The 11,013-nt window shown below is 58.6% G+C and overlaps 1 protein-coding gene across 2 annotated transcripts; it reads left to right on the top strand.

Annotated features, from left to right (window-relative positions):
- The first annotated feature begins 6,142 nt into the window (after window positions 1-6,142).
- CTSF (cathepsin F) lies at window positions 6,143-10,990 on the top strand. 2 transcript variants are annotated; one of them, XM_055141990.1, is made up of 14 exons: window positions 6,144-6,439; window positions 6,573-6,671; window positions 6,845-6,929; window positions 7,023-7,087; window positions 7,167-7,242; window positions 8,045-8,158; window positions 8,247-8,392; window positions 8,496-8,592; window positions 9,056-9,136; window positions 9,715-9,834; window positions 9,924-9,988; window positions 10,056-10,146; window positions 10,336-10,394; window positions 10,472-10,990. In XM_055141990.1, exons 1-14 carry the CDS (start codon window positions 6,233-6,235, stop codon window positions 10,571-10,573), a joined length of 1,407 nt encoding a protein of 468 aa, XP_054997965.1. In that variant the 5' UTR covers window positions 6,144-6,232; the 3' UTR covers window positions 10,574-10,990. The 2 variants fall into 2 exon arrangements, with proteins under 2 accessions (XP_054997964.1, XP_054997965.1); XM_055141989.1 differs by having other exon boundaries at window positions 6,143-6,439; window positions 6,845-7,087.
- Window positions 10,991-11,013: the final 23 nt, after the last annotated feature.

Here is an 11,013-nt window from a genome sequence, read left to right as displayed (position 1 = left end):
TACATTCCAGATTTCAACACATAACTCACTATTATTGTTAGAGTTTCAAAACAGACTCACTATTTTTGTTGGAATTTATCCCCTAAGAATACAGCTCTATTAACAGGGAAATATTTGATAATAAGTTTTCCACTGATGAGAATGAAGAGATAAAATGTTGCGCGGCCGCAGTAGCGACCGCGTGGTTTACAATTTCTGTATTATAGTAATTAAGTCCGCGAAGATTTAAGTTTGAAAATGAATCATTTCCCTTCCTGGAACAGCATGTAGCCAAAGTTAGTTCACAGTCTCCATACATGGGTGCAAGCACTTGCTGGAACCCCAATTCCTAAAGCTGTCTCTGGTTCCCACTCGTTCCACATCCACTGGCTCTGCAGAGGCATGGGCACCCGGGCCGGGAGGAAATAACCTTCCTTCTTGGTCTCTCTCCCCTCCGGGAGAAGGCGTGGTGTCCGACATTTTGTGGGTCCGTTGAGAAGGTATGAACTTTTGGCGCGAAAAAAAAAAAAAAGTGTGCTTTGAACTTGAAACAGCCTCAGGATACCGGGGCAGCCCCAGCCGGGGCCGGTGCTCGGCTCCGGCCGGCCGGGTTTTTGGCCCGGGTGCCCATGCCTCTGCAGAGCCGGTGGATGTGGAACGAGCGGGAACCAGAGACAGCTTTAGGAATTGGGGTTCCAGCAAGTGCTTGCACCCATGTATGGAGACTGTGAACTAAGCTTTTGCCCCACGCCGGCTAACGGAGGAAATAACCTTCCTTCTTGGTCTCTCTCCCCTCCGGGAGAAGGCGTGGTATCCGACATTTTGTGGGTCCGTTGAGAAGGTATGAACTTTTGGCGCGAAAAAAAAAAAAATGTGTGCTTTGAACTTGAAACAGCCTCGGGATACTGAGGCTGCGATTTTAAAGGGCAGATGGGAGGACCTGACAGGGAAGCATGGAGGGATGGGGAGATCCAGGGATAGGTGTTCAGGAGCGTTCACTCCTTCCTGGTTCACTTGTCCCAGTAGCATTGAAATCTCCACCCCAAAACAGGATATTGAGGGGGCTGGAGCAATAGCACAGCGGGTAGGGCATTTGCCTTGCACGCGGCCAACCCAGGTTCGATTCCCAGCATCCCATAGGGTCCCCTGAGCACCACCAGGGGTGATTCCTGAGTGCAGAGCCAGGAGTAGCCCCTGTGCATCACCAGGTGTGAGCCAAAAAAGAAAAAGAAAACAGGATATTGAGTATTAAAATGAGGGGAAAGGGCTGGCGAGATCGTACATCCAGTAGGGCATTTGCCTTGCATGCAGTCTCTGCTGGCTCAATGCCTAGTATCCTATATGGTTCTCCAAGCACCACCCAAAACCAAAGATAATAAAATTAAATAAGGGTAAATTGTGTCATAGTGATAGTACCGCAAGTAGGGTGCTTGCTCTGCATGCAGTCGGCATGGGTTCGATGCTGGGTACTGCCTAGAGTCCAGTTCCTTTGCCAGAGCAGAGCCAGAAGAAAGCCCTGAGCACCACTGGGTGTGATCCAAAAAGAAAACCAAAAAAAGCAAGATGTATTTATAAGCAAGATGGGGACATGTCTTAAGTGCTGAAAGCTGGGTTTCCTCCACTGATGCAGGGGCCCTGCAGGGGCCGGAGGGGACCCGGTGGGGGTGAGGGGTGCCCCGACTGGTTACTCTGGGCTTGGACAGCGCCTGGCCTCACTTGCGCCACCATGTGATAAAAAGTGGTCACAACCTCAGTGCCTTCCCAGTTTCCCTGGTCAGCCCTAGAGCTGCAGCCTCGGAAACCAGCGGTAAAACGGGTTCTTTCAGGCTCAGTGAATCACTGAAGATTCTGTTCCACATAGGAGGCGAAAGAAGCAGCCAGAGAGTAGTCTATACGGAGTTTGAGCAGTTATTTTAAGACAGGCGGGAGGTGTTATTGTGCCAAATCAATGAGTGATGTAGGTCAAGACCAGCCCTGCCCCATCTGAGGGAAACCTCCACACACCTTCGAGGAAGCCGAGTCTTCCCCAAGTGAAAGGACATGTCCCAGGGCTTGTGGCAGAAGATGAGCTTGGCCTGGGACCCCAGATGGCATCTAGCAGTGGGTCTCATCAACAGTTTGGAGGCAACCTGCCATTTTAAAACTTGTTTGGGGGTCACACCCGGCAGTGCTCAGGGATCACCCCTAGCTCTGCACTCAGGGATCTCTCCTGGCAGTGATCAGGGGACCATATGGAGTGTGGGGATCTAACCCAGGTCAGCCACATGCAAGGCAAACGCCCTCCCTGCTGTACAATCGCTCCTGGCCCCAGCACAAATCTTTCTAAGCAGGTTTTCCCACCTCCGTGTATGGCTGGGTGGGGCTCTGGCAAGTTCTGTAGGACACAGGACAATTTCAGTGATGGGGACTGTCCAGGACAGACTCACATTTGCCATCTCAGACCCAAGACTGCACCATCGCGATAACTGAAGGTCTCTCCGCCTCCAGGGATTACTCTCCCAGCATCAGGAGAGTAGCAGGTGGGCCACCCACCCTCTAGCTCTGCTGCTTCTAGGTCCTTCTCCCCGAGTCTCTCCCTTCTTTTTGCTCTGTTCCGTCAGCACAGGTGCCCTTGACTGTGCCTCCTGCCGCCCTCTCCCCCGCCACCTCCTGGTTCTTTCCTCTCCCCATGGCTGAACCTGCTGCTTCCTATCATTGCCACATCACTCACATCTGCTCCTAAGCTCCTTCCCTGTAATCAGGCCCCCCTATCCTGGACTGTCACCCAATCCCCAGGCAGCTGCCCTCGAAGGCGGGGGGGGGGGGGGGGGGGGACAGGGGGGGGAACTGTCCATGGTCCAGAAGTGAAGCTGTGAGATGACAATACAGGGCCTGAGATACAGCTTGGCAGGGAAGGTGCTTGTCTCAGACGTCGCTGACCTGAATTTGATCCCTGGCACCAAATATGGTCCCTCAAATGCCACTGCCAGGAGTGAGCCCTGAGCATTGCTGGGTGTGGCTCTAAAACCAAAATCAATAAATAAAATAAAGGGGCTGGAGCAATAGCATAGCGGGTAGGGCGTTTGCCTTGCACGCGGCCCAACCCGGGTTCGATTCCCAGCATCCCATATGGTCCCCCTAGCACGTCAGGAGTGATTCCTGAGTAATTCAGCCAGGAGTAACCCCTGTGCATCGCCAGATGTGACCCAAAAACCAATAAATAAATAAATAAATAAATAAAATAGAGCCAGAGAGATAGTTGAGCAGGTAAAGTACTTATCTGGTAGCACTGTAGCAAGCACTGTAGCATTGTTGTCCCACTGTTCATCGACTTGCTCGAGCGGGCACCAGTAACAACAAGTTTCTAATGTGAGACTTGTTGTCACTGTTTTTGGCATATCAAATATACCACGGGTAGCTTGCCAGGCTCTGCCGTGAGAGCTGGATACTCTCCATAGCTTGCCGAGCTCTCCGAGAGGGATGGAGGAATCGAACCTGGGTCGGCTGCATTCAAGGCAAATGCCCTACCCGCTGTGCTATCTCTCCAGTCACTTATCTGGTACCTTATCTAATAGTACTAATATTTAGTGTTAATAAGGTACTTGCCTTGAACGTGCCTGATCCTGGTTCAATCCATGGCATCACATATGATCTCTCAAGCACTGCCAGGCATGGTCCCTGAGCACAAAACCAGGAGTAATCCCTGAGCACAATTGGGTGTGGCCCTAACCCCCCCAAATAAAACATGTTACAGGTTAAGCGTTGTGTGTTAATATTTTTATTCTTTTTGGGTCACACCTGACGATGCACAGGGGTTACTCCTGGCTCAGCACTCAGGAATTACTCCGGGCAGTGCTCAGGGGATCATATGGGATGCTGGGATTCCAACCCGGGTGGGCCGCGTGCAAGGCAAAGGCCCTACCCGCTGTGCTATCTCTCCAGCACCTGTTAGTATTTTCTTAATCAAGATTGGTTACCTTGGGGCCGGAGCGATAGCACAGCGGGTAGGGCGTTTGCTTTGCACGCGGCCGATCCGGGTTCGATCCCCGGCATCCCATATGGTCCCCCAAGCACCGCCAGGAGTAGTTCCTGAGTGCAAAGCCAGGAGTAACCCCTGAGCATCGCTGGGTGTGACCCAAAAAGTAAAAAAAAAAAAAAAAAAAAAAGATTGGTTACCTTCTACTTTGCATCCCATCCAATGTGGTGTGCTTCTAGTGTATCAATGTTGTGGAGTTTGATGTCGCACTGCTCCACTCAAGGAATTCTAAAATTTTTAATGGGATGATACAGCTGGAGTTCTGTTTTTAACTTGGATGGTCACTTTGGGGTCCGGAGTCATCTCCGTAGTTTGTTAATCTCAATATTTATTTATGAGTCTCTGGATCATGGCTGTTAATGAGCTTATAAAGCACCAGAGGCAGTTCATAACTGTGACCGCCAGGCTCCTGGAAGCACAAGGAATTGGGGGAGGTTGCCCATCACCGACTCTATGAGAGCCTGGAAATTTTGGTAACAAAACCCACATACCTGGGTTTTTCAAGAGATTGATTCCTGGATGAGGCTCATCCCGAGCCTGTGGATTCTTGCTGTGAGCATGGCAGCGATTGAAATGTGGTGGGTTTTGGCTGTTGGGACTGTTTGGGTGGGTGTTGGGCTCGCCTGGTCCCCTTTGGGGTGCCCTGGATGAGACTCAGCCTGGTGCAGGATCTGGAGGCATCTCTGCCACAAGATCTTTCCTATTGAGACTTATTTAGAAAAAAGTGAGGAGAGAGGGGGAGAGAGAAGTGTGTGTTCAAGAGTGTGTGTGTTTCTCCAGAGTGGAAATCAGCAAGGAAACATAGACAAACAAGTAAGATGGGTGTTCAAGGGAGCACGGGGCTTGAAGGGCCAGCTGACACCCCTCGCTGTTTTTTTTTTTTCTTTTTGGTCACACCTGGCGATGCATAGGGTTTACTCCTGGCTCTTCACTCAGGAATTACTCCTGGCGGTGCTCAGGGGACCATAAGAGGATGCTGGGAATCGAACCTGGGTCGGCCGCGTGCAAGGCAAACGCCCTACCCACTGTGCTATTGCTCCAGCCCCCGACACCCCTGTTTTAATTCATTCAGCTCTGGATCTTTCGGTAGATGGGGTTGGTGAATGTGGGTGTGTGGGCTCCCACAGACACAGGTGGGATTTCTGAGGGAAGGCATTTCTGGATTCTTCTGCTAGAACCTCTTGGGGCATCATCATTACCTCACCCAGCTAAAAAGAGAAGTGAGGGGCTGGAGCAATAGAACAGCGGGTGGGGCGTTTGCCTTGCACAACAGCTGACTCAGGTTCAATCCCCAGCATCCATACGGTCCCCCCCCTCAACCAGCACCACCGGGTGTGGCCCCAAAACAAACAAACAAATGAATGATGCATTTGCAAAGGGTGGCATCCAGCCCCTCCAGGGGCATGAGTCAATCATCCAACCAGTCGTTTCTCTTTTTTTTTTTTTTTCACCCACCGCCCCCAGCCGACCCCCCCCCCATCAGCAGGCAGCCATGCACGTGCGTGCTTGACGGCAGAGCGACCATGAGGCTCTGAGCTGAGAGCCAGGGCTCTGAGGCCAAGGCGCTGGGGTCTAGCCCCGTCTATCACTCCCCGGTCACCTGGTGAGCCACCGCATCTCTCAGTCAAATGGCCTTGCTTCATCCCAGACACTTCGCTGGGCAGCGACCAGGGACCCCGCCTGCCATAAACGCTCCTGACTCTGTACGATCGAAACCGGATCATTAACAACTTTCTAACTGTGTATCTCACGGAAATTAAATTTTAAAAAGCAAAAAGTAAATAAATAAAGGCATATGAATGAACTCGAATTCATCATTCCCGCAAACGCTGCTAGAATTATGTCCATCATAACCATTAAGTTTGCAGAAATAAACGGTATGTATCAGAACACACACACACACACACACACACACACACACACACACACACACACACGCCCAAACAGCTGGTGACTCTCCCGCCTCGGCGTCCTCCCCCAGCCGCGCTCGGCAGCCCCCAGAGCCGCGGATGATGCGTCGCGGCCGGGCTCCGGCGCAGCGGGCGCGGCCGTGGGGTCCCCGCGCGCCCCACGTGCCCGGCGGCCGCGGCCAGCGCGCAGGCGCCCCCGGCCGCCGCCCATTGGCCGCCGGCCGCCACCGCCCCCGGAGCGACGCGGGCCGCTGTGACGGCGGCTCCCGGGCCGGCGGGTCGGTTGCTCCGCGCGTCCTGCGTTCGGGCCGCCCGCCCTGCCCTCGCCATGGCGCCCTGGCTGGCCCTGCTGTCGCTGCTGGGGCTGCTCCCGGCCGCCGCCGCCGCCGCCGCGGGGCGGCCCGGGCCCGACGCCGAGGCCTGGGAGCCGCCGCCCGCGCAGCTGCTGCCGCCCGCCCGCTTCGCGCTGGAGATGCACAACCGGGCGGCGGGGACGCGGGCGGTGCTGGGCGCCGTGAGCGGCCGCGTCCGCCGGGTGAGGACGGGCGGGGAGCCGCGGCCTGGGGTGTTTTTGTGCGGGACGCCGGGATGATGCCCGGGGGATGGCGGGGGCGGAGTCTAGCCGCGGTGCCCGGCCAGCCGCCTCACCCGGCCCTTCGGTCGTCCAGGACGACCGGGGGTCCCTGTACTCGCTGAAGGCGACCCTGGAGGAGCCCCCCTGCAACGACCCCACGGTGTGCCAGCTCCCTGTGTCCAAAAAGACCCTGGTGAGTGTCGGGGCGCCCGTGCCGTGCCCGGCCCGTCTCCGGGCTGCCCCTGCAGCGACGGGATGCCGGGTGACAGACAGCTCCGGCCTGGAAGAGCTGGGGGGGCGGGGTGGAGGGTGCACGCCGAGGACACCCCCCACCCCACCCCAGCCTGGCGTCCCTCCTCTCCCCAGCTCTGCACCTTCGAAGTCCTGGACGAGCTCGGGCAGCACATGCTGCTCCGCAGGGACTGCCGGCCGGTGGACATCAAGGGCACAGGTGTGGGCCTGGGGGGGGGGGCGCAGGGGCAGAGCTGGGGGCAGGCGCCCCGCAGGCCTCAGCTTGCCTTTCCCCTGTCCCCACCCTCCCCAGATGATGGGAACGAGACTCTCGGTTCAGCCCTGCCGCGGTTGGACCAGGATGATCCGATGCCCCAGGTAGGGAGCCTCAGGCTGACCCCCCCATACACGCCCCCCCCGCGGGCACCCTGCTGTTCCACGCCCATCTGTCTTGCAGGACTTCTCTGTGAAGATAGCGTCTATCTTTAAGGACTTCGTCATCACCTACAACCGGACCTACGAGACAGAGGAGGGTGAGCCCCAGCCTTGGCCCTGCCGTCTGGCTGGGAGCGGGTGCAGCGCTTGGTTTTTGTTTTTTTTTTTTTTTTTGCTTTTTTTTTTTTGCGTTTTGGGTCACATCTGGCAATGCACAGGGGCTAATCCTGGCTCTGCACTCAGGAATTACCCCTGGCTGTGCTCAGGGGACCATATGGCATGCTGGGATTTGAACCCGGGTCGGCCGCGTGCAAGGCAAACGCCCTACCCGCTGTGCTATCTCTCCAGCCCCGCAGCGCTTGGTTTTGAGGAGGGGAAGGACAGGGGAAGCCCGCATCCTTTTGGGGTGTCTACCCGCACCCCCACCACCCCCGTGCTCGCCGCCCTTGCTCCTGACCAGCTCCCAGGATCAAACAGCCACCTCAGGGCCCTTCTCCCGTTGCACCTCAGGAGCCCAGCCCAGTGGCCTTCCACGGGACCCATCTGGGGGTCCTTTCAGTGGTCTTTTCGGTTCTGCCTTCACATCCTGTCAACTCCTGAAATTTTTTTTTCTTTTTGGGTCACACCCTGCTATGCACAGGGGTTACTCCTAGCTCTGCACTCAGGAATTACTCCTGGCGGTGCTCCGGGGACCATATGGGATGCTGGGAATCGAACCCAAGGCAAACGCCCTCGCCGCTGTGCTATCGCTCCAGCCCCCTGAAATGGTTTTTGATTTCCGGTCAAAATCAAGACCGGGTCCCTGCCCTGCCTCTCCAGCCGTCTGACCCGCTTCCAGCTGGGCCCAGCACCCCCTGCTCCCGGGTGCCTCCAGCTCCCCCTCCTGCTCTCTGCTCTCAGAGGCACAGTGGCGCATGTCGGTCTTCGCCAGCAATTTGATTCGAGCGCAGAAGATCCAGGCCCTGGACCAGGGCACAGCTCAGTACGGGGTCACCAAGTTCAGTGACCTCACAGGTAGGGGCGGGGCAGGGCGCGTGGGCTGGGCGGGCCTGCGGCGGCGGTGGGTGGGGGCGCCCTGTGCCCACGCTCCCGCCCTCCACAGAGGAGGAGTTTCACACCATCTACCTGAACCCGCTGCTCAAGGAGGAGATGGGCATGAAGATGCGCTTGGCCAAGCCCGTCGGTGGGAACATCCCCCCCGAGTGGGACTGGCGGAACCAGGGGGCTGTCACCCCAGTCAAGGACCAGGTGGGGCCCCGGGCGGAGGGGGGCTGGGAGCACCCCTAGACGGAGGGGAACCAGGGGTGCCTCTGGGCCGGCCGGGCGGGGCCCTGACCACCTTCTCTGGCAGGGCATGTGCGGCTCCTGCTGGGCCTTCTCGGTCACGGGCAACATCGAGGGCCAGTGGTTCCTGAAGCGGGGGGACCTACTGTCCCTCTCAGAACAGGGTGAGCACCTGCACCCCCACCCCCGCCCCCCTCCCTCAGAACCTGCCTCTGTTTCCTGGAGCTCTTGTGTTCATTTTTTTTTCTTTTTTGGGTCACACCAGCATTGCACAGGGGTTACTCTTGGCTCATGCACTCAGGAATTACTCCTGGCGGTGCTCAGGGGACCCTGTGGGATGCTGGGAATCGAACCTGAGTCGGCCACATGCAAGGCAAACTCCCTCCCCGCTGTGCGATTGCTCCAGCCCCAGGAGCTCTTGTGTTCTTGTTTCTTCTTAGGGTTTTGGTGTTTTTGCTTTTTGGGTCACACACCTGGCGATGCTCAGGGCTTCCTCCTGGCTCTGCACTCAGGAATCACTCCTGACGGTGCTCGGGGGACCGTATGGGAAGCCGGGGACCGAACCCGGGTCGGCTATGTGCAAGGCCAGCGCCCCACCCACTGGACTGTCTCTCCGGCCCCTCCTAGAGCTCTTGGACTGCGACAAGACGGACAAGGCGTGCCTGGGCGGTCTGCCTTCCAATGCCTACTTGGCCATCAAGGTCCTGGGTACGCAGCAGTGAGGTCCCTTCCCCGCCCGTCACTGTGCGTGGGGGACAGTCCCAGGATTCGGGTCTGGTCCTAATGCTGCGCTGAGGGTTTTTTTGGGCGGGGGACACACCAGGTGATACTCAGGGGTCACTCTTGGCTCTGCACTCAGGAATTACTCCTGATGGTGCTCAGGGGACCATATGGGCTGCCGGGTCGGCCACTGCAGATCAAGTACCTTTGCAAGTCGTATCGGCTGAGCTGGGTTGGCTGCTGCCTCGGCCTCTGGGACAGCCCCGGCGGCCCTGGGGATTGCCCTGAGCACTGAACAGAGCCAGGATCCGGGTTTTGCTGTTGCGTGGAGGGTGTCCCTCTGAAAAACAACTAAGCCAGGGGACACCTCACCTGACCTTTGGGGGGCGGTGTTTGGTGGAGGTGGGGGGTCTGGTGATGCGACTGTTTCGACTCTTGCTTGTCCGACCCCAGGGCCCCAAGCAGAATGGGGCGGGGGCAGATGGTGCAGGGCAGGCCCGGCTCCCCCCGCCCTCCCCCCCCCCATTTCATCACCTCTGGAGCGGGCTGCCCCGTCTCCCTGGCAGGCGGCCTGGAGACCGAGAGCGACTACAGCTACAAGGGCCACGTGCAGGCCTGCAACTTCTCAGCTAAGAAGGCCAAGGTCTTCATCAACGACTCAGTGGCCCTGAGTCAGAACGAGCACAGTTGAGTGAGGGGCGGGCCGAGCGCAGGCGGACGTGGGGTGGGGGGGGTGCCGGCCTGGGTGCCCCTGACGCTGCCCCTCCCACCTCAGAGCTGGCAGCCTGGCTGGCCAAGAACGGGCCCATCTCGGTGGCCCTCAACGCCTTCGGCATGCAGGTAAGGCGCGTCCCGCCCGCCCCCTCCCGCTGGCTCGGCCCCCCCCCCTTACTCTGGCCCTCCCCAGTTCTACCGTCGGGGCATCGCGCGCCCCCTGCGGCCTCTCTGCAGCCCTTGGCTCATCGACCACGCCGTGCTGCTGGTTGGCTACGGCAACCGTGAGTCCTGGACAGGGGGGTCAGGGGTGGGGCTCTGGCTGGGGACATGACCCGGGGGCGCGGAGGGGGCGGGAGCAGGGCCCGGCCGGCGTCTCTCCTGTTCTGTGCGCCACACAGGAGCGCGCAGCCGGTCCTCGAGGGGCCGCGTGTGGGGCGCCCTGACCCCCGACACTGTGCTCCACTCCCCAGGCTCCTCCCTGCCCTTCTGGGCCATCAAGAACAGCTGGGGCTCAGACTGGGGCCAGCAGGTGGGTGTGGGGGGCGGCCACGGCCCCACCGCTCGGGGTGCCCTCGCGGGCCCTCACAGCCCCCCTCTCGCCGCCAGGGTTACTACTACTTGCACCGGGGCTCCGGCGCGTGTGGCGTGAACACCATGGCCAGCTCGGCAGTGGTGAGCGGAAGACCGGTACCTCACAACCTGGTGTGACCGGGGCAGCCCGGTCCCTGGCCCGGCTACACATCCGGGACTCCTCCGGAAGGCCCAGCGCGTCCAGGGGTGCCATGCCACTGGGTCATCTGGGGCTGAGCGCGGGGCTGGGAGGACGCCCCTCCTCTCCCTCCTCCCCCCCCACCCTGCCTCTGTTGGATCCCGGTTGTTAGCAGGATCTTGGGGTGCAGCGGGTACTTGAAGCAGCGGAAGCCGGGGAAGGAGCCCCGAGCCCGGATGGCGTGGGTGGAGGGGGTCGCTCTGACCCCGGCGCCCTTCTCTCCCAAGCAGGCTTCCCACCCCAGTTGCCCTTGGATTTGGGGCGCCCCCTCCTGGGGTGGGGGGCAGACTTCCTGCCCACGCCTAGAGAAATAATCGTAGCCTACCTTTTCTAACAGCAATAAAGAGGTGCCTGAGGCTCCTGTGTGGTGTGACTGACT

This window comes from Sorex araneus, chromosome 6 (genome assembly GCF_027595985.1).
Source record: "Sorex araneus isolate mSorAra2 chromosome 6, mSorAra2.pri, whole genome shotgun sequence".
Classification (NCBI taxonomy): domain Eukaryota; kingdom Metazoa; phylum Chordata; class Mammalia; order Eulipotyphla; family Soricidae; genus Sorex; species Sorex araneus.
Note: the sequence above shows the minus strand (reverse complement) of the source record. Positions and strands in the feature narration are given on the sequence as shown.

What these genes read in the sequence shown, in the direction of transcription:
- CTSF (XM_055141989.1), top strand. Translation starts at nt 6,233, where the DNA reads ATGGCGCCCTGGCTGGCCCTGCTGTCGCTGCTGGGGCTGCTCCCGGCC. An exon ending in GACCTACGAGACAGAGGAGG is followed by an intron (nt 7,243 to 8,044) that starts GTGAGCCCCAGC and finishes CTCTGCTCTCAG; the next exon opens with AGGCACAGTGGCGCATGTCG. An exon ending in GCTGGTTGGCTACGGCAACC is followed by an intron (nt 10,147 to 10,335) that starts GTGAGTCCTGGA and finishes TCCACTCCCCAG; the next exon opens with GCTCCTCCCTGCCCTTCTGG.